This window comes from Erpetoichthys calabaricus, chromosome 11 (assembly GCF_900747795.2).
Source record: "Erpetoichthys calabaricus chromosome 11, fErpCal1.3, whole genome shotgun sequence".
Classification (NCBI taxonomy): Eukaryota; Metazoa; Chordata; class Cladistia; order Polypteriformes; family Polypteridae; genus Erpetoichthys; species Erpetoichthys calabaricus.
In genome coordinates, this window is record NC_041404.2 from 13,520,085 (window position 1) to 13,544,018 (window position 23,934).

The following is a 23,934-nucleotide window of genomic DNA, read 5'->3' on the forward strand; positions in this document are numbered from 1 at the left end:
TGCACTACAAAGTTGTGCTTTTATTATAGGATGTACACAACTTCTCTGGATTATACCAAGCAGAGCCTAAGAATCTCTATTGATCTTGGGATGAAAGACAAGGAGGCCAAGGCATGGCTCCGGGCAGGAAAGACTTACTACATGATGGGAGAGGATGAGCTGGTGGAAATGTATCTGCAGGTAAGGAGAGGCACTTTTAAGAAATTAGAGCTTCACACAATGCTCATTGAATCACAATTTCCAAATATGCATTAATAATACAAATGTAACTAATGTTTTAATCATAAAGGCAGCTGTTCAAATTGCTCAGAAAACTAAAAATGCACATTTCATCTTGAGGATTTATGAGGAAGCAGGAGATGTTTTCTATGAAGGGGACAGAAACTGGCAAATGGCAATCAACTTTTATAAGGTATTTGGCTTTGACCAGGTTGTACCTTCTTTGATTTAAAATGATGCATGAATATGTCTTCTTATAACTCTTACTCATTTAAATCATCAGGATGGTGCTATCTGCCTAGCAAGAAGCATGGGAAATCTCGACACAGAACTTCGCTTGGTCAACAAACTCGTTGACCTTCATGTAGCTATGAAGCAGTTTGTGGAGGCCTTGCCACATGCTAACCTGGCAGTGAGACTTGGCTCATTTACAGGTAAATAAGCAGCTTAACCTTAGATGGCATACACTACAGGCACTATGTTTTCCTCAGCTAACCTAGCAGCACTTATGATTCACTTACAACTGAATGAAAAAAGAATAATTTTTGCTACCATCTAAAATGAGCAGAAAATACTTGTAATCGTGTAATGTAAGGTAATTATATTTGATAATGCCTGAAATATCCCACAATCAAATGCAACTTTATAAATCTCTTTGAGACAATTTGTTCTGATTCACAGTATATTGCAGAATGCTTCAGATATAAAAGACATTTAAGTAGCATGCAGAAAAAAGAATCAATATACAACTATTCTGTTACCATTATTCACACAAAACAATCCATTCTGGCTGCAGGCACTGCTCAGCAGAACAGCAAATGTAGGCAGCATTTCTTTCATTTCACAACAGCATTCACCTTCCCACCTCACCGGAGAACATTTGCTCTCCCATTGGATTTTTTGTATTCTTTTTGTAGGGGTCATATGAATAAGCTTCATGGAACAATGCAGACAATTGCATATATGATAGTGGTTTTGCTAGATATGAGACCCTGGAAATGAGGTTGGCATGAGACCGTGGTGAACCCACAAATGTGCACAGTCACTGATGAGATACTTCTATGTTTGAACATAATTTTTGTGAATACTGCTGCCTCCTAAAAAGGCCTCCAACCCCTTGTGATTTTCATTAATACATATTGTATTTACTGTCATTTACCATTACCTACGCCATTTCTTCATGTCTGTTTTCACAGTCACTATTCTGTTCTGTATATTAGGTAGACAAGGAGTTCGAATAAACAGGTGGGATGTGAGCCACTAGCTCTGTTACTTGAAAAAGGACTTGATTATGTGAAGTGTAGATGGATACAGAGGCAGAGCTGGACAACCAAATGTCAGGAAATTAACTAGTATAAAAAAACATAAAAGAAAAAATAGTTGTGAATTGTTAATGGCTGACAAAAATGCCTTTGCATAGGTCACTGCTAAGAAGGGAAAAGAAATGGCACATAAACATGTCTTGCTCAACTGGAAGAATCCTAACCCACCTCTTTTAAGAAAAATACAGTGGGTAACTGATGTTACAGTATATACTATTTGAAATTGGAAAAAATCTAATTCTCACTTAGAGGATCTGTTCAAAAGTTTTTAAAGACCTGGCAGGACCTAATAAATAATATTTTAGAATAAACATTTATATTGGGGGAAAAGACTCCTTTCTCTCTTTACTACTCTCAATAGTTTTACTCTGGCTGTTGGCCATCCTCTCTTTCTCATGGGTGGGAGTTGATTTGAATTTAGTTTTGTTAACTTTGACTTGATTGTATGGAATGCTATATGCTTTTAATAAATTCAATTAAAGATCAAAAAAAGAAGGAAAAAGAAATTACAAGCAAAGAATCATAAGCACTAGATTGACAAAGAGTACTCAAATAAAAAGCAAATAACAGCAAACTTAGCAATGTAGTCAGAAGACAATTTAATAATCGCAAAACCATTCTAAGGCTGTGGTAAAATTCTAAGTTGTAATAAATGGACTGGAAGAATATAATGTAGGGTACTAAGTGTCGCCATAAGTATGGCATGATGTATACAGAGTATAGCATTCACATATAGGGACAGTTTAAAGTCGCCAATTAAGTTAACCTCCATATCATAGAAAAACATAAAACAGAGATAAATACACAGATTTGGGAGGGGGAATTGTGTATGCAAACTTCACCCAAACAGTGACAGTGATAGGGTCATGATTCAAGGGAGACAGCACTGTGCCATCATGATGTGCAAACCGAAAAGAGTGAGGTTTATATCTGAAGTCGGCTTTGCTTTCTTTGAATGTTTCAGCAGACTACCCTATCATGAATTCCACACATTATCTAGTATTTTGTGCAAATATTGAGGGAGTTCTGGGGTTACCTGACTTTTTAAATCACCTTTTATCAACCTATGCATTTTCTAAACTTGCATTGTCCAATAAAGTGTTTATTTCATCTAATAATTACTTTTGGCTATAAAGATCCAAAATGTTTTTAAGTGCATTTTTATGCTTTTTTTCTATTTATACATGTATACCTAACTATATATTCTCACATGCCACTAGAATGACTCAAAACAGGTCAGAATTATGTCCTACAAATGACATCTAGCAAAAGCAAGAAGCATACAGACAGTAGGAGATGTCAAGTAGCTGCCAGTGTTGAAAAACAGCGAACACTAGAGGCAGTAATGCCCCCAACTGGAAGCTATTAGGCATGGGCACAGACATGATTCTTGTGAGAAATTGCTTGGGTTGAAGTTTGTAATTTCTTCCATGGTATTGATGTTTGAAATGATTTGCATGAAACTGAATTTGCTGCAAAACTCCCTGTTTTCATTTGCAAAAACCAGTGAAATTCATGCCATCAACACAAGATGTTTAGTTCTGTATGGAAGTCCATCCATCCATTGTCTCCCGCTTATCCGAGGTCGGGTCGCGGGGGGCAGCAGCTTGAGCAGAGATGCCCAGACTTCCCTCTCCCTGGCCACTTCTTCTAGCTCTTCCGGGAGAATCCCAAGGCGTTCCCAGGCCAGTCGAGAGACATAGTCCCTCCAACGTGTCCTGGGTCTTCCCCGGGGCCTCCTCCCGGTTAGACGTGCCCGGAACACCTCACCAGGGAGGCGTCCAGGAGGCATCCTGATCAGATGCCTGAGCCACCTCATCTGACTCATCTCGATGCGGAGGAGCAGCGGTTCTACTCTGAGCCCCTCCCGGATGACTGAGCTTCTCACCCTATCTTTAAGGGAAAGCCCAGACACCCTGCGGAGGAAACTCATTTCAGCCGCTTGTATTCGCGATCTCGTTCTTTCGGTCACTACCCATAGCTCATGACCACAGGTGAGGGTAGGAACATAGATCGACTGGTAAATTGAGAGCTTCGCCTTGCGGCTCAGCTCCTTTTTCACCACGACAGACCGATGCAGCGCCCGCATTACTGCGGATGCCGCACCGATCCGCCTGTCGATCTCACGCTCCATTCTTCCCTCACTCGTGAACAAGACCCCGAGATACTTGAACTCCTCCACTTGGGGCAGGATCTCGCTACCAACTCTGAGAGGGCACTCCACCCTTTTCCGGCTGAGGACCATGGTCTCGGATTTGGAGGTGCTGATTCTCATCCCAGCCGCTTCACACTCGGCTGCGAACCGATCCAGAGAGAGCTGAAGATCACGGCCTGATGAAGCAAACAGGACAACATCATCTGCAAAAAGCAGTGACCCAATCCTGAGCCCACCAAACCGGACCCCCCTCAACACCCTGGCTGCGCCTAGAAATTCTGTCCATAAAAGTTATGAACAGAATCGGTGACAAAGGGCAGCCCTGGCGGAGTCCAACTCTCACTGGAAACGGGTCCGACTTACTGCCGGCAAACTGGTCCTAGGTGAGGGATGAGACAAAGAGCGGTTAAACAAAACCTCCTATGATGAAAAACAATTTTGGACGGCGTTTTCCCTTGCCCGGACGCGGGTCACCGGGGCCCCACTCTGGAGCCAGGCCTGGAGGTGGGGCTCGATGGCGAGCACCTGGTGGCCGGGCCTGCACCCATGGGGCTCGGCCGGGCACAGCCCAAAGAGGCAACGTGGGTCCCCCTTCCCATGGGCTCACCACCTATGGGAGGGGCCAAGGAGGTCGGGTGCAGTGTGAGTTGGGTGGTGGCCGAAAGCGGGGACCTTGGCGATCCGATCCTCGGCTACAGAAGCTGGCTCTTGGGACGTGGAATGTCACCTCTCTGTATGGAAGTATTTACATGTATTCATTTTGCACGCATCTGCCTGTCATTTAGTATTTAAATAAAGTTCTCTAGTGAAAAAAAGATCACTGAACTATCACGTCGCAGACATTGTGTTCAGCTGTGTTGTTATTCTAAGTGTTCAATCTTGGTGATCTCAGTCATAAAGATTTATCAGTAACACAAAACTCCACCAGGCATGGAGCGGACATAAAATCAAACTCATCTGCAGGAAATTGGCAGGTAAAAGCATGGGAGGTGGAGGGGCAAGAAGCTTTCCATGTAGTTAGGTTTTCTTTGGGGTGCATTGTGGTGCATTTTGGTGGGTCTTCATGTTGAAAATACACAGAACAACACATCTGTATAAATGGACTGCTCTCTGCATGTTTTGTAGAGAGAGATGCATACATAGATTTCATTGTGTGCAGGCGATTATCTGCATTAAGCAGAAATGGAAAAGAAGAAAGGTAAACATGTAAGAGTGAATGAGTCTTCAAGGGGAAATATTCCTTATTTTCCATTTTAAACTCCCAGAAAATTCTTTCTAGTGAGTTTCATATTTTGCAATTGCAAAGTCGACTGGGAAATGTCATCACCACTCCCTGGGCTCTAGAAGGTAGGTGCCCTAGCAGTAGGCACAATTGACTGGCCTTATGACTAGATAAAAGTTGGTGAATCTTGAGGTAGGAAGCAAGAGAGACTAGGATCTGGGGGAACAGAGAGAGTGAGGAGATGAGAAAGGGTGCAGGTCAGCATTGTACTAAGTGGACAAACAACCCTACCAGAGTAACAGGGGTGCCAGAGAGGCAACATTTTTTTTTATTTTAAGTGTTCTTCCTTAATATCACCCTAATCACCCTAATAGGTTTATTCCATAAACACATCACATTTTTGTATCTTTCGTCACCTGTGTGCTGGGTGGTTTTCTGACCTGGCACTTCCTGTCCCATTTTATTGTGACAGTAGTTGGTGCTCTTGTACATCTCCAACATCAGGCAAAGATACCTGAAGAATTACAGTACTAAGGGTATTTATTATGCAAAGATAAACAAAAAAGTGTGGTGGGCAAAAGTATTAACATAAAATACCAAATTAATAAATCAAAAGTAAAATCTTACAGCCTCCTTGGGCCTTGCTAACAGGCTGGCATCATTTCCCATACAATGGAGTGGCTTTCAATTCACAGTTATCTGGCACAAACCACATTGGTGCCCTGTGCTCCTGCTTGGATTGATGGCTTGGGAGAATCCATCCAAAGTTCTACGTTTCCACTTTAACCACCTGTCAGCCAGACAACTGGGCACCCTTGATGGCTGCTGGGTCACATATCCCCTAGGCATACACCCAGGCCACAGCTCTCTTTTATATTACTTTTCCAGGGCACTGATCAGACCTACAGGACACACTGCTCCACTTACACACACACATACTTAGAACAGCTTTGTCACCACTGGTGTGGCTTCTTCTTTTCCTACTATGAGTTTGACTAAACCATTTTTCAGTAATCCTAGTTCCAAAACTGCTTTTTCTCTCTCTACCAGCCTGAGACCCTGTCACAATATATAGCATGTGTGTTATTTTAGCTAGTTATAGTTATTAAGGAGTAAGAAATTAATTATAACCTAGAACAGTTAAATATCATTTGTGATCATTTCAACAAGTAACAAACTTAGAGGTCATTTGTTTTGAATGAAGGACTTTTTGGAGCTATCCTACTTTCTTGGTACAATTCTAGTATGGATGAGGCACTTATTTTGTTGGAACAAAACTGGTGTTTGACACTCTATCTGTTTCCTTTGCATTCTTTCAGGAGATCAACTGAAGGAACGTTCATCCCTTCATCGGCTAGCTTCAGTGCACTTCTCATTAGAGCAGTATGAACTAGCAGAAAATTATTATTTGAAGGCCCTCTCCTTCACCCCCTTGCTTTTAAATAAAGCGGACCAGGCCAGCTATTTTGCTAAAGTCTACTACAAGCTGGGACAGCTGACTTTGCACAAACTGAAGGTAGGTGGCAGCATTTTGGCTTATTTTTTGATTGCAGAGGAAAACAAGTCACAGAATTCATTGTAGAATTGACAGAAACTTCTTGATTACATTGTTTTCACAATCTCAGTATAAATACTGCCAAATGTTTGTATACAGTATTGACTTTGATGTGCTTTTTCCATTTATAGAATAATTAAAACATTAATGGGGACTGTACTGTTTTTCTCAAGTGGTTGCCCTTATCATTTTGAAAAATATTCTTGAGCCAATGACCCCACTCTCATCTCTCTAAAGCTGATGTTACAATTACGTGACTTCAGGTGATGGGGTATGTCAGATTTGCCAACTGCTGTAGCTTATCTCCTTGTTGAACCATGTTAATTTATACAGGGTGGGGCATAAAGATCTCCCACATTTTGAAGGGGTATAAAAAATGAACGAAGCTATCTAAAAAAAATTGTGAAAATTCTGAAAAGTACATAAAAACAGTTTTGTTATAATGGGTTTTAAAAGTCATATCAGACAAATGGTGGCCGTTGTTGGAAATACATTGCTGAAGACATTCCCATAAGTTCTCCATCACTCTCCGGGTCATCTCAGGTGGAATGGTATTGATTTCCTGTCTGATCCTTTCCTTCATATCCTCAAGAGATTGAAGATGATGTTTGAAAACCTTTTCCTTTAGGTGTCCCCAAAGGAAAAAGTCACATGGGCTTAAATCTAGTGACTGTGCCGGCCATCCCACGTCTTCCTTTAAAGAGATCAAATGCCCAGAGAACATTTCTTTCAACACTCAGAGCGAACATTGTGCTGTGTGAGCTGTGGCCCCATCCTGTTGAAACCGCCCATGTTCTGTTCTAGATCTGCCAGGTGAAGTTCTTTTCAGTGTGGACCCAGTTGCCCGAAGGTTAGAAATCCATAGGAAAATCATTTTCCGATCTGGTACAGATGCACTTCAACTGAGCGTGAAGCGTGTACACAGAATGGTTGTTTTCATAATACACTTGAACAACAAAGCCCCGATGTTCACCGGTCCAACTTATGATGGGTGCTGAAAACGGTACAGCCTAACCTACCGAATAAGACCAACCCCACCTCTCTACCCCCACTACAGCCCACACAGTTCTCCCTCAAAATGTGGGAGATCTTTATGCGTCACCCTGTATGACTGATAATCCCGGGCATGCCACGTGTAGCAATCATGTACCAACCATCCAGCATGCTCACACTTGTCCCTTTTTGTCAGTCAGTCATTTTCCAACCTGCTATATCCTAACACAGGGTCACGGGGGTCTGCTGGAGCCAATCCCAGCCAACGCAGGGTGCAAGGCAGGAACAAACCCCGGGCAGGGTGCCAGCCCACCACAGGCACACACACACCCACACACCAAGCACAAACTAGGGACAATTTAGGATCGCCAATACACCTAACCTGCATGTCTTTGGACTGTGGGAAGAAACCGGAGCACCTGGAGGAAACCCTCGCAGACACGGGGAGAACGTGCAAACTCCATGCAGGGAGGACCCGAGAAGTTAACTCAGGTCTCCTTACTGACAATAATATGCTACCTGATGTAGCCGGCGCAGTACGAAGGGTTAACAATTATGGAGAGTTTAGTCACAATCTCTGCCATTTTTTTTCTATTCTGTTGTGTTATGTAAAACACAAGACATCAGACAGATGTGCTTCTCTTCTGTTTGTGAGATCCAAAACACACTTGTTCCTTATTCCTCATTGCTACATTAAATCCTTTGTACATCCAGATGACCATACATTAGTTGTCAGCTCACATGCACACACCGCCTTCCCCTACAAGTAAAGACAAACCGGTGCAAGTCGTGGACTAGTTTGACTAAGTCGTTGGGCATGTCACATTAGGTGACCAATTCAAGATGGCACACCACCAATTGCCTCTTACTCACTAAATGAAGGCTACAACTGAAAATTGATGTTATAGTCACATAATGTGACATAGCCTTTAGTTTCTCCAGTAAAGAGAAAAAAACTGCTTTAATCATTTTGATCTTATTGTTGTCTTCTAGGATGCCTTTGATGCTTCAGGTTACTTCCAGCTGGCCCTGGCTGCTGCTCTTGAGGACAAACAGGCAGAAAGCTTAATTTGCACTCGACTAGGAGAAATTTACTCCAGTTTTCTGCCAGATGAGGAGAAGGCACACTTCTTCTTTAGCAATGTTCAGACACTCAAGATGGACACAACTGTTTCTGATGACACAAGGCTACAGCAGAGGTGAAAAATGAAGTCAATGAAGAGAGCTCAGATCAGACATGGGCATGCCATGCCTCAAGAAGAGAGGGACTAGAATTTGCCGAGTTTTGCTTTTTAACATATTATCCAGCAAAACACTTGCCTGGGGTTAAGTGAGGATGGACATAATGATGTGAGCACTTTCAGTGTTGGACTAATTCAGGTCTGACTGACTGAAATGGACTGTCTTTACGAGTACCTTACCACTTAACTAGCACATTTGCCAAGTGAATGATCAAGTAGTTTTGAATGAACAGATATCTGATTTTTTTTAATTGCACACTTAATTGCACACAAGATTCTAGTCTATTTCATTCTGAATGGTTTAGGCCAAAAATTATGGTCACTTTTAAAGTGGTAAATGTTCCAAATGTGTCAGCTACTTGTGTCTTGCTCTAGTAACATGTACACTCACATCTCATAGCTGTCCTGGTATTCACTGGAATTTACATGGGATTGATCGCTAGTTCCAAACATCATTTGGCTCTACGGTTAAAACTTGTAACTAGACACTCCTGCACCCTGAGCCTTATGGGTGATTTATGTCACCCCTTGAAATTTTGTTGAGCACATTTTTCTTTTCTTATACTCTTATTTATCTGATAGATCTGGTTGAACTTTATTTATATTCAGTTTTTCATGAGTGGTCAACTGTCAATGATGACTTCTCTGTCAACCAGCTAGATGTTTTATATATATATATATATATATATATATATATATATATATATATATATATATATATAATATATATATATACTGTAAACTTTAGTTAAGGGAGCATTGTGATGTTTGTTGAGCTTTTATTTGTAATAGAGGAAGTGATATGAGGCTGTGGTGAACAAACAATGGCCTCTTTTCAGTCACACAGCCATTGGACTTACACCAATTCTATGTAACATAACACCTCTGATTTTACTTTCTTCAATTCATTTTTATCTGGTCTGGCTTTCTGACGGCTAGCATTGTTACATCTCATAAAGAAAGACTTTCAGTCTCCTTTTTTAGGCAGTTTCATTACTGTGTATGGATTAGTTCAGTCTGTGATGTTGACAGAGATAATTATTAGCCTCCCTACAAAACACCTGGGGCCTCATGTATAAAACTTACTTATAATGGGAAACACGCATAAGCTATTTCTTATGCAAAGTCAGGATTTATAAAACACAACACTTGGTGGGAAAATTGTAAGAAAGTTATGGAAAGCTTCAACCAGCCATAAATCTTACACTGACATTTTTGGTTTTGCCATTTTAGCGAGTTAGGTGGCAAGACAATGAAATGGACAGAGAATCTGTTAATTGTGTATTTCAATGACACGTCAATCTTATTCTGATGTCCGTCCATCCATCCATCCACTTTCTAAACCCAGTTGTTCTAAACCTGTAATGGAATAGGGATCACGTGATTACTGTGTGATGGACTCTGTAATGTAAGCTCCAGTTCAGCATACCACACCAAGAGGGAGTCTAAATCGGCTTATAAGTTAGCCACCATCATGACAAAGAGCACAAGGACAATTATATTAAAATGATGCAGAACATTGAATTTTATGTTTGTTTGTCTATGTATGTTAATTGTGGCAAAATTAGCACTTTCTTATTTTAAGAAATTTGAAAATCATCACATAGCTTAGCATTAAGGTGCAACTTGATTGATTTTTAAGTTAGAGCATTTTCTGTTATTTATTTGCTTCATTAAAGAGACAGATGTCAAATTTTATTAACATTTTGCAACAGGGCTATGAGTGACATGTAATGGAGATTTGCTCAGACCATCACACCACTGTTTTTACAGGCAGGTATAAACTGAGCTATAGTTTAATCGCTCTTGCTAACTAATGAGGTTCTGTTTGGCATCAGGAGAATCTTTTGGGTGTGCAAAAGAGGAAAATATTGTAGACAATCTATTCAAGTTGAAATAACCTCTCTTAAGCTACACACGAAAGAGTGAACTAACCAGTAATTGAAACTGTACACAGATTTCTCTGTCTTTTTTAAGGATTGGTGATGTGTAAGTGAAAATTGCTTTGGGCAAGATAGATTATAGTATTTGTTACTATCCATCCATCCTCTAAATCCACTTATCCAAGGTAGGGACAGCTGAAGCCTATACTAGCAAGCAATGCGTACAGGCAGGGACAACCATGCAATCATGCACGCATACAGATTAATGGGATGATTTAGCATCGTCAATTCACCTATTCTGCATTTTTTGGACTGTGCGAGGAATCCAGAGTAATGACACACATGCAGAATCCACACAAAGACCACCCAGGACGCAACCCCCAGACTTCTCACTATGAGACAGCAGTGGCACCACTGCATCATTGTGCTTGTTGATTAACATATAGGATAAAATATTCTTTATATGAGACTTATTTTAACAACATAGGGCATCCTTTAGGGGGATGGAGCGCATGCCCCTGACCACTCTTAAACTCCTTCAAATGTCAGTAACACCTTAAGTTCGCATTCACTGAAATTCCCTTTTTGTTCTCTTACAGTTTGAAAGTAAAAATATCACTCAGAAACATGGCCAAATTTATATGGTATTTAGGTCATGAATATTCAAAAAAGAGCATTTTTTTAAAGCCATACATGGTTACAGGTCAGTGGTGATAGGGAGTGGCTACAAGCACTATGTGTGCAAACTTTAAGTTGATTTGAGATTTATAAAGGAACTTGTAGTGTGACCTGGTTTATGTATGGTTTTATAAATCAAATCTTTTTCGTACATATGCTGTTTTTGCATTTCTAATGAGATCAAAGTTTTAGTATGGAATCTAAGTAACGTTTTATACATGAGGCTCCTAGACCTCAAATGAGCACCAGGTATAGAACGAGTAATGGTCAAAATGGAACTGGAATTGTTGTGGCATAAATCTACCAGACTATCCTGGTATGGAACTGAATGGGAGTAAATGTGCACTGTAAATGTCACGTTTCATGTGACTTGTCAGTTGGTTAAAAACTGACCAGCAACACTCCTCCAACTCAACTTTATTGGCATGGTAAGTGCACATATGCTGTGACATTGTGGAAGTCAAAGATTCAGCACTATTAAAACAAGATAGTGGATAAATATGAGCACAATAAATAGAGATTTATATTAAGATTAAAGTAAACTGTGAATTTAAAATATGTGCATATTTAAAATATTTTATACATAATAAATCTTTGCTTTTATGCAGGTATATACAATATGTTTAAAGCATGTGGTTTTTAAATATATTTTTATAGTGTATGGCATGATTTTGAACTTCACTCTCTGTCATGGAGACATGCATTTTTCCATTATATCTTGTATCTCCTGAGAAAATGATTATGCAGCCATAGTTGTTAAGTTGTAGGATATCTGAATCTGTACTTATCAGCCTGTGGAACTTTGGGTCCCTCTCTATACCATGTATCTGACAGCACAGTAGGAAGTCCTGCTGTTTCTCCACCTACCCCAAGTGATACCTGTCACTTTCTCTCCTTCGTGGCTCTCCATGCTTGGTGGTGTTTGACAATCTCCTTTGCCAAAGCACAAGTCCCAGCTACACATCTCTGTACTTGAAGGGTTGTAGCCTGTGCAGATTTTTATTTCAGTTAATTGGAACTCCTATCTAAATTAGGCATATTCATATTTACTGCATTAGATCTTTATTATGCCACTACAAATTAACACATTAATATTTACCTTCTATAGAATTTAAGAAATACATGATTACATTTTGTAGAACCTGACATTATGCTGTGTCACTTATTTTGAAATGCCATGTTTATTCAAGCAGTTACCTGCTAATGATTTCATAGGTGGAAAGGAAACTGAAATAGCTGATTCTCTTTTGCATTTAGTGCCCCTGTCCTCTCATTTTCAATTGTCATAATTCTGATGCAGTTATAACTCAAAATCTATACAAATATGAGATAAGAAGAAAAATATATAGACTGTTATATATTGCTAAAAAATTAAAGGAACACTTTGAAAGCACATCAGATCTCAATGGGAAAAAAATCCTGCTGGATATCTGTACTGATTTGGAATGAGTAATGTGTTAGGAACAAAAGGATGCCACATTGTTTAATGGAAATGAAAATTATCAACCTACAGAGGGCTGAATTCAAAGACACCCCGAAAATCAAAGTGAAAAAATGATGCGGCAGGCTAGTCCATTATGCAGAAATTTCATTGCAGCAACTCAAAATCGTACTCAGTAGTTTGTATGGGCTCCACATGCTTGTATGCATGCCTGACAACATCGGGGCATGCTTCTAATGAGACAACGGATGGTGTTCTGGGGGATCTCCTCTCAGATCTGGACCAGGGCATCATTGATCTCCTGGAGAGTCGGAGGTGCAACCTGGCAGCGTCAGATGGTCCCAAACATAATGTCCCAGAGGTGTTCTATTGGATTTAGGTCAGGTGAGTGTGGGGGCCAGTCAATGGTATTAATTCCTTTATCCTCCAGGAACTGCCTGCACACTCTCGCCACATGAAGCTGGGCATTGTCATGCACCAGGAGGAACCCAGGACCCACTGCACCAGCATAGGGTCTGACAATGGGTCCAAGGATTTCATTCCGATACCTAATGGCAGTCAAGGTGCCATTGTCTAGCCTATAGAGGTCTGTGCGTCCCCCTCCATGGATATGCCTCCCCAAACCATCACTGATCCACCATCAAACTGGTCATGCTGAAGGATGTTACATGAAGCATAACGTTCTCCACGGCTTCTCCAGACCCTTTCACGTCTGTCACATGTGCTCAGGGTGAACCTGCTCTCATTTGTGAAAAGCACAGGGCGCCAGTGGTGGACCTGCCAATTCTGGTATTCTACAGCGAATGCCAATCGTCCTCCACAGGGCCCACTAGGGGACGTCGGGCCCTCAGGCCACCATCATAAAGTCTGTTTCTGATTGTTTGGTCAGAGACATTCACACCAGTGTCCTGCTGGAGGTCATTTTATAGGCTCTGGCAGTGCTCATCCTGTTCCTCCTTGCCCAAAGGAGCAGATACCGGTTCTGCTGATGGGTTAAGGACCTTCTACGGCCTTGTCCAACTCTCCTAGAGTAACTGTCTGTCTCCTGGAATATCCACCATGCCCTTGAGACTGTGCTGGGAGACACAGCAAACCTTCTGGCAATGGCACATATTGATGTGCCATCCTGGAGAAGTTGGACTACCTGTGCAACCTCTGTAGGGTCCAGGTATCGCCTCATGCTACCAGTAGTGACACTGACTGTTACCAAATGCAAAACTAGTGAAAAAACAGTACGAAAAGATGAGGTGGGAAAAATGTTAAACCAAATGCTTCCACCTGTTAAACCATTCCTGTTTTGTGGGTCGTCTCATTGTTGCCCCTCTAGTGTACCTTTTTGTTAATTTCATTAACACCAAATCAGATGAAACTGATTAACAACCCCCTCTGCTACTTAACTGACAAGATCAATATCCCAGAAGTTTCATTGACTTGATGCTATACTCTGATTAAAAAGTGTTCCTTTAATTTTTTGAGACAGTTTATATATATATTTAGTGATGGAAACAGGGGCGCCAGTGAGCCCCAAACCTCAATACAAACACATAAAACAGTCCCGGGTTCAAGTAAATGGATGTTTATTGTACAAGTTCCTCCAAAAAGCACCATGCACACGTTATCTCCCCACAATCACCTCTCCTCACTCCACCGCACTGCCCTTCCTACAGTCGAGTGTTGCTTTCCTTCCTCCCAGCTCCAACTCTCCTGGACAAGGGAATGCAGGAGTACATCCAGTGCCAGGGCTGCTGCCTGTTGGAAGTACTTCTGGGTCATACGGAAGTCCAATACAGTAGGGAGCACCTCTCCCTGCAGCACTATCTTGTGGTACCCACAGACCCCAGGAGGGCTCTGCTGCCGGAGTGTAACCAGCATCCCTTGCTGGTTCCCAAATGGGTGCTGATATGGAAGGCTGCTACCATCTAGTGCCTAGGGGGAATAAACACCCCTCAAAGATGATCCTTCCATGTCTTCTTTTATCCCAACCAGGGAAGGTGTTATGCACATGCCCAGTTGGGTCACTTGTCTGTTTATCTGGGTGTTCCCAGATTTCTGATATCTTGAAATAGATGCTTTTTCGGATATATTTATTTCAAATTGGGCTACCTAAAGTGCATGTCCAGGTATTAAAAATATATTTTCAGTTATCTCTAAATGTTAATTTGGCTTGCCATATATCTGTCACTTGGCCAGCACATGACTTTCAATGAAATCTTTTTTAATATCACTCTGCCAGGACCTGACTATAAGCTATCTGTCCCTTGTCTATCACTTGACCACTATTTGACTATTGATTGTCTCCTGTTGCTTGATCAAAACTTGACTGCAACCTGCGTGTTCCTTGATTATCCCTTAACCAGTGCTGATTCTGTCCAGTCACTTGGCTCATATCAGAACAACTGGTGAGGACTGTTGGCCTTCTTTCTATGACCTTCTTCAACAAGACTCTCTTGTTTTCAACCCTACAACTTCAAACAGACACAGCTTAGTGATGCTGACAGCTCATTTTTTAATCCTTCTGATATGAGTGCTTTTCATTCTAATGTGTACAGTGAAGGCTCTTATTATGACAGTGGTTGTCAGGGCTCTTTTATTTTCCTGTCCCTAATTTCCTGTCAGCTTGCATGTCTTATAAGACTCCAAATTGTTCCATGAAATCACTCCCGGTCCAGTCACGCTCTTACTATTTATTCTTGCTGACGTTCCACATGCACTTTCAATATATTGTTCTATGTCTTCTTATCTCAGTCTTTATTTTCCATTCTTACTCTTCAGGTTGCAGGCTGCCGAGTGCTTCCTGACAGTGGTATGAACATGGCAGATTCAAAACTGTATCTGTTTTTTTTTTTTTTTATTTAGGTGACTTTCCCTCATGGGATCATTTTGGTCATGACCCTATTATAGTACAGTGTTCTATGCTGCTTTAAATAGGCCTGAACTTGATTTAAATTACTACTGTATTTGTACAAATGTATAAAATAAGTGAAACACAGTATATGAAAATACAAAAGAACTAATACATTAATAATTTTATGCACATGGTGATAATAACTAAAAATGTAAGTAGTTATGTCAAATCGTGCAAGTGTCAATCTGTGTAGACCTGCTCACCTTAAGATATCAATCAATGGCAATGCTCTGTGGGTGAGCCTGTTTGTGTACTGACTCTGTTAAGCTTTGTGTAAAACTCAAAGCATTTCAGAGCATTTTAAAGACTTTTACATATTTTTAGTATTGAAATAACTTTAACTCTTTGAGGGCTGAATATTTTTTTCCAAAAAACAATGGTTTCACTCAGAAAACAACAAAATATGGCTGTTACTGCATGCTGTGGCTGCCAGTTTGCCAAGAATGTGCAGCAGGCTTGCTGCCAGGCTCTCTACACGTGGCTGGGACAGCAGCAGCGGTCACGGTTGCAGTGCATTACAATCTTATCATTGTTAAGTGGCAGTCCTCCCTGGAGAACATTGTCAGTACCACAACTAGCTGGGGACCGATCAGCTGAAGCTGGAACCTCACATTTGTTTTCGATCACTTGTATCAAATACTGAGTCTGACAAGTTATAGTCCAGTTCAGAGATAATAGGCAAAACATTGTCCACAGAGTATTTTGCTTTACACATTTGCTTTGATCTCTCGCCAGATGTCAGTGCCATTTTTGCCATTGTGTGCACCTTGCTACTCACGAGAGTGCAGGGAATCTCGGTCAAACCAATGAATCTAACTTTCCTTCTAGCAATGAGAGTCCAACTAAAATGTAATGGTTGGTTTTGTCACAGTTTACAGTTGATTACCATTGTCAACTCCTCCTTTTGACAAAAGTCGACATCAGCCCTGATAGAGTTAAACACTTCCTGTGTTTCTGTATAGTTTAGCTTATCATTGATGAATGACAATGTATTTAGAATTGCGACTTGCTGTGACTGCTGCCACACAGCAGCATTGGTGCCAACATGAATCAAATAAGTGGAGAGCAATTTCTGCAGACAAAGCTTCATATCTGGAGAAAACCTGAGGTTAGTAGAAGAATGCTTGCCACTTTCAATGTGCCATCAAAATCAAAGTGAACATTATTAGACATGCGTGGGAAATGTGTTATAATTTAATACCAAATCAAGAAAAGAAAACAAGAAAAAAGACTAGGCAGCAGAGTGAAATGAATGCTTTACAGTTACAGAATGAGATGCATTGCAATGGGTACACTAAACTCTCTGTTCTAATGCAGAGTAGCTGAAATTTCTCCAGCAGAACTAGAGTATCTCCATAAAGCACTGTGCTCTGCATGCATGATTTGCTTATCATGAACAGCACTGAAATGAATTTTAGACACTTTTAGCTTTTATTTCAGACATTCACAGTTGGGTGGATAGATTTAAAAGTTTGCTGACAAATCAGTAATTAGAAAATTGTAAGTGGTCAGGATGTTAATTTATTAAGTACAAAGCCAGGCTTAGCTCCCATATTACATATAATGTTTGTGGGGTAGGCACCAACTCTGTGTGATCTGATCTGGATCGGTATGTTGGAAAATAGATGGACTGATATTATCCAGCCCTGTCTGATAGATACAATTGTTGTTCTGTTAGTAGCATTACTTGAAAGCATGCACACCAACTTGTCAAGCACATTTTAAACTTCAACAATTTCATTTGGGCCCAATCAACAACTCACTACTGACAACACTCACTGCTCAAGTTTAGGAATTGAAATTGGTATTGAAGATTCAGCAGCAAAGGACTTCAGTAATACTTTTATTTAAGCAAAACATTAAACAGCAATGTATTTGAGGAGTCTGGTTTTCAACTACTTTTTGAAAGGCACTGTAGGCTAATATGGAGCTTTTTTTCATTTCTGATTTATAGGAAATAGTCCTGCAATTTGGAATAACAAGAAGATCAATGTAACATTTTTGCTTATAAGTTATATTGTGTTCATAAGAGATACTGATGTCTGCTTTGAAGTCACTTCAGCTTTTTTGTACTCCTGTTTTGGCAATCTATACTTGAAAGCCCTCATTTTTTATACCATATTCTGTGCAGGAAATGACTCCTTTATGATAAAAAGAAAAACCAACAGGTGTCTTCAGGAAAAATGATCAGAAGGACTTGAAGTTGTGTACATCAATCGACCCCACTGTCTAATGGGATTCAAGTGGTCAAAGTTACTACTGTTCACAAAACTTAGAAGAAGTGGGGATCAGTAACATAAATGTGGTTACTGTTGTTTTATTCTATTTTGAGGTTGCTGGTCACAAATATAATAATGTTTTCAATATTTTCTTTACTGGTGATTCTAACCCTCTAAGAGCCAATCTCAGACAAATTTCAAACATAAGCATGTGGAGTATTGTTAAAGACTATTTCAAGGTCAGTGGTTGCTATTATCGTGTTGTTTTTGGTTTATAAACCTTTACTAGGGATCCACTGTTCTATGGACCTTTATCAGAAGGTGAAAAATGACAAATGTCCATTATAATTGAGTATATGCAGACTTTAAACTTATACATTTTAGCATGCATTTTAATATTTTAAATATCTGAAGGAGGTATTCTTGTTTATTAGGTATTTCTACCTGTTGAGCTAAACCATTACATTTCTTAAGAACATATCAAATTAAAGACATTTTTCATAAAATCATTAACAATAACAATGAAAAAAATCCTGCAACTACAGTAGCATATGACTTAAAGACATGGCAAAATAAAATTAAACAATCAACATGATAACCAAATTAAACACTTAAACTAAGTGAGCCTCACCACGAGTCTAGTAACGAAGTAGAAATACTCCCACTGCTCCCTTCTTCCAATGGCCAGTCTGTCCACACCATCCCTACTACATCAACAACTCCTGCCACATCAACTGGAATGGCCATTGATGAGCTCATCTCCAACCATCAGTATGAGCTGTCCAACTGAGGACCACGTGAGGAGACAACTGAGGAAGCTTCCCCGAGGAAAAGCTGCAGAACCAGATGGAGTCAGTCCTTGAGTTCTTAAGGCCTGTGCTGACCATCTTTGTGGTGTCCTCTGACATCCCTTCAGACTGCCCCAAAGACTTCAGAAAGTGTCTCTGCTTTGGAAGACATCCTCTATTGTTCCTGTTTTTAAGAAGGCACCTTCTTGTCACCTAATGACAACAGACCAGTGATGATAGCAGTGATAAAATATGAGCTAAGATGCAATCATTAAGAAGTCTGTTCAAGCTGAATGTCAGAACTTCAAGCTGGCTCACTTTAGTGATCATAATACAAATCACACAAAAAAAAGAAAGTAATCTGAATTATTTCACATTTGTAAGGGCGTGTTTTGACTATATATAAACAACAAATACAAGAAGATCAGGATTCACGTCCTGGGTGCTCCCTCCATGAGGTTTGCATATTTTGCTTGTGTCCATATGGGTTTCCTCCTACACTCCAATGATATTTGGGTTTGGTGGATTGGTGATGCTAAATTGACTCCTAATGTGTGAGTGTGTGTGTACACCTTGCAGTGGGCAGAGGCCTTGTCCAGAACTTGTTACCCTCTTAGGCCTGGTGCATGCTGGGACAGGTCCCATCTGCCTAACAGCCCTACTCTGCATAAGCAGCTTCTGAAAATGGATGGATATAAAATAGGGAGACATCCAATATTTGGTAATACCTGACTACAAATCATATCAGATACTTTAAAACTTATACATGAGTAGTTTTGTCATTAGCAAGTTTTATTTGTACTTGACACACTTTTCAGTAAGGTATCTCTACTTTTACTTGAGTATGGCTGTTCAGTACTTTATACAATTGCTCACCAGAACTGCCTCTTACCTACATGATCTGATATGAAATATCAACAAATATCTGTCAGTCTTAGTAAAATGCATCACACCCATAGCAACCACTAATAAATGATCTTCTCCTTTATGGCTGATCGCTCCATGCATCCCTGCAGGGTAAGAATATAGGGAAAGAAAGCTAAGGGACTTGAACCATTAAGTCAACAGGCAGCATACAATTGATGTTGGGTTTGCTAATAAGGGTTTGAAAATTGAAGGGGATGAGCTAAATTAAATATCAAATTAAGTACAAAAACAGATAAAGAAATAGGCTGCTATAAACTATAAAGGATGCATAAGAAAAAGAAAGAAAAAAAACAAAAACAAAAGAATAAAGCTGAAGTAAAATAATGTAACAGAGGTACAAGGCAGGAGCCATTTCTGGACGGGGTGCCAGCCCTTCACAGGTAAAGTGAAAGGTGTATAAAGAAAAGAAAAGGGATATAAACATCTGCGGTGGGTTGGCACCCTGCCCAGGATTGGTTCCCTGCCTTGTGCCCTGTGTTGGCTGGGATTGGCTCCAGCAGACCCCCGTGACCCTGTGTTCGGATTCAGCGGGTTGGAAAATGGATGGATGGATGGATATAAACATAAGAGCATTAAGGCTGGAAAAAACAAAATTCAAAATGTGATAATACTGTACTCAAAACATACTTAAATAAAAGTAATTAAGTCAAATCAGTACCAGATGAACCCTTTGTGTTCCCACTCAATGATAGGCATGGCCTGAGAAAAAGAAAGAAAGGAAGATGAAGCAAAAGGCAAGTTTATGGGTGAGTCTAAGGCAAAGTAGAGCGACTGGGAGCAGATAATATATATTTTTTATATTTTAACAAAATTGTCTCTACAGATACAGTATATATAAAATCCAACATCTCTCTGTCTGTCCATCCGCTTTTCAAGAGAGAAGTAAGGATTTAGATTGGGTTTATTTCTATAATTTGCTTGAACATTCCAGTTGATATTGCGATTTCTCTCATCGCGCCAAGAATCACAGTTCACTTGCGGTACCGATTTATTTGCGCACATCTGAGAGAGTCGCAGTGGACCAAGGGGAGGGTGGCGGGGTCATCCTCACTCACACACTGGCTTTGAGGCGCACCTTACCTCTGCTTAGCTAGTGAACGAGAGAACTACTTAACGGATTTAAATCGGGATTTTTCTATATTTTGCCTGAACATTCCGGTGGATTTTGTGACTTCTCTCATCGCGCCAAGAATCATAGTTTGCTTGCAGAAGTGATATATTTGCGCTATTCTGAGAGAAAGGCTGCAGGCCGAGGGGAGGGGGAAGCATAATGTCAGGAGTAGGGAGCCGTGCAGGGCCCTCCTCACTCACGCTTTAGCTAGCGATACCTGCTTGTTTATTGATTTTTAAAGTTTGTCCTGTTTCACTACTATGCGGGTGTAGCCGCGGGGGACGCTTAGTCAGGTATATTTTACTCACCTTCACCTGGAGACAAAGGATGAAAGAATGACCTTGTTAACTGCATTGCTTACACATTTGAACTACTAAATTAACCGGTGCATGCATATCTTTATACAGCAGCCTAACAGAACACATACAAAACATACCAAAATAATAGTTTCCTAACATAATTCATTACGTTAGAAACCTATTCAAAGAAATGAGGAGCAAAACAGTGAGCTTCACTGACCTCTGGTGGTGTACAAGTATATTTGGTTATTTTATAGGGTTAAAAAGTGTTAAACTGCTGTTACAGTCCTGGCTAAAAAGAGCAACCGTAATGTCAGTTTGGGAGCCAACAACATCTCCTCACGATTTCTAGTAAATCAATATATGTATTGTCATTCTAGCCCGGATCATTTTAAACATCCCTGGCCATACTGGTCGCAGCTTGTCAGCCTAATTCAGTGGTTCTCTTACTCAATTCTGGGAACCCCATGTCACTGCAGGTTTTTGTTCCAATTAACTTTTTAATTGGACCCATAGCCTAATTAAGCAAGCTGTTATTTCCTGTTTTCTGTGTTCTAAAGTCGTTGTAGATTTTTTTATTAGAATGTAACAATGTTAAATTGAAACAATTTTTTTTAAATAGTTTTTTAAAATTTTCATCATCATCATGATTTTCATTTTGCCTTTCCAGGTGTTCTGGTTATTTAATCTATTAGTTTCTCTACCTGTCAAAGGCATGTAGTAGAATCATTTAGGAATATTTGCTCTATGTGTACCTTCAGTGTCTTTCCTCTGTATTTACACGTGTGAACCTCTCTTAACCAGAGCTTCCTTCCTGTAAAGCCTTCTTTTTAGACTCTGTCACTATTTTTGAGGTGCCTTCCTCGCCTCCTGTCTGGTTTTATACAGTACTTTCTATTTTTGAATGCAACTCTTTTAGCAGGCGCCTTTACTCCTCCTCTTTTGTTGTGTCACCAAAGTCAAACTGACCAATCAGATAGCTCAGAGGGACTCGGCAAACAGATTTTACGGTTTTATTATGCACTAGATAGATTGATTGACTACAGTAGTAGGTCTGACGCTGACGTAGTTGCAGCCTTTCAGCATTCTTTTGTCATTATTGTCATTATTAAGATACAAGTAAGGAAACAAACTGCATAGAAAATGGGGAAAAATAAAATGTAAATAATAATAGAAAGTTACGCATTTAAAACTGAAGCAAAACATTTAAATATTTTGAAATGTCTTCTAAATGTAAAAATCACTCTGCTGTTCTTTTGTGAATGCAGAATAAGAGAAGCAAAAGGACCAATTAAATTAAATCAATGTGAGGTATATAACCCACTGATTGTCAGTGGCGTAGCTTTGGGGGGGGGGGCAAGGTGGGACATCTGTCCCCGGGCGCAGCATCCAGGGGGCGCCAAATTGATGTTACGAAATTTTAGAGTTAACTGTTTTCCATTTTTAAATGCACTAAAAAATAAATAAAAAAACATACCCAACAGACAATAATTTATACCCTCCACTACTCTAACATTCTTGACTCCCACCCAGAAACATTTTTGACGTTATTAAACAGGTCGCGCGACTGACATGAGGCAAACGCCATTTCTGTGTGCCAAGTGATTTGTGTTTATGTGTTTGATAGAAAATTGATTGGGCTGTGGTGAAGTATTCTAGTAGATGGCTGCAAACGTCTAGACGTTTCCCCATCATATTTTCTTACGAATAAATTGTAAGTAATGCAGTTTTTATAAATATATAATTATTTTGCTTTATAATTTGCTATATACTTTCTTTAAAATCATTTTTAAATGCGGGAAACGAATTTTTTCTTACAAAATCTAATGACGGATTTAGATTTTAAAGAACACGAGGTAGCGTTATCATTTTCGGAGACTTTTTATTTAGAGTTGCATTTTCACAGGAAACTTTAACGATACAGATATGGCTTGGAGATGTATACTGAAATAATGGACTGCCGAATGCTACTCAAGACAAGAGCTGATGTTAAGCTTTCGACACCAGAGGACCTGCTTCGCTTTATTGTACAGTATGGGGAACATGTATTTCCAAATCTGAGAGTTGGTTTTCAGATTTTACTGACTGTTAGAACCTCCATCGCCAGTTGTGAAAGATCTTTCAGTAAATTAAAACTTATCTTGTCCTACCTGAGATCATCCATGGCACAGGAAAGATTGTCAGCTTTGGCTTTGCTGAGTGTGGAGCGAGAGGTTACCGACAGCATACATTTTGATGAACTAATCGATAATTGTGCCGCAGCAAAGGCTAGGAAAATTTATCTTTGAAGTTAATAATTACATTTAAAGCATTATACATCAACTATTTTTTTTTAACTTTATACTAACTTCATTTGCAGATTATTATATTATTATATCCAATGTAATGTTTAAGTTTTTGCAATGTTATATTTAAATAATATTTTAGAATAATTATATTTTCGAACTTCCATTGTTGTCTTAATTATTTTACTTCGTTCTATCTTTATAAATTTAGCGAAACCTTGAAAATATACGCATAAAAGTGCTTTGAAAAATTAAAATATTTAAAAATTTGAAACTAAAATAAAAATATGATTTTTTTTCTTAAAATACTATTATTTTAAATACATTTTTTAAAAAAATTCTTTCCCTTCCCCATTGCATTTTGGCAAACAGGAGGGGGAGCGAAATCTTCAATTGTCCCCTGGCGCAGAAAACCCTAGCTACGCCTCTGCTGATTGTGAAACTGATTAGAACAAAAACCTGCAGGTCCCCAGGTACAGCAGATGAGACATAAAACTAAGGTTCATGGGCCTTATCTGTTTGATTCCCAAAAACCTAAAGAAAAGGTTTTGAATATTAAGCAAAGAAACCCTCTGCAACCCTATTCCTACTACCACATTTTCGTTTAACAAATGAGATATGTCCGTTTTCTTCTTTAGTCTACACTAGCCCAGCAATTCCAAACCCCGATAACAAAGACTCCACAGTAATG

At 39.8% G+C, this 23,934-nt stretch overlaps 1 protein-coding gene across 7 annotated transcripts in view; it reads left to right on the plus strand.

Annotated features, from left to right (window-relative positions):
- Positions 1-10,321, plus strand: part of sh3tc2 (SH3 domain and tetratricopeptide repeats 2) — a 74,496-nt gene extending 64,175 nt beyond the window's left edge. For 6 of the 7 annotated variants that reach the window (XM_028812717.2, XM_051933747.1, XM_028812714.2 and 3 more), the window contains exons 14-18: positions 30-180; positions 290-412; positions 503-653; positions 6,238-6,434; positions 8,460-10,321. In XM_028812717.2, the coding sequence (XP_028668550.1) occupies positions 30-180; positions 290-412; positions 503-653; positions 6,238-6,434; positions 8,460-8,669 (832 nt within the window). In that variant the 3' untranslated portion in view covers positions 8,670-10,321. Of the gene's footprint in view, positions 1-29; positions 181-289; positions 413-502; positions 654-6,237; positions 6,435-8,459 lie in introns of those variants that run through there. The other variant, XR_007936229.1, reaches the window with a different exon arrangement.
- The last annotated feature ends 13,613 nt before the right edge of the window (positions 10,322-23,934 follow it).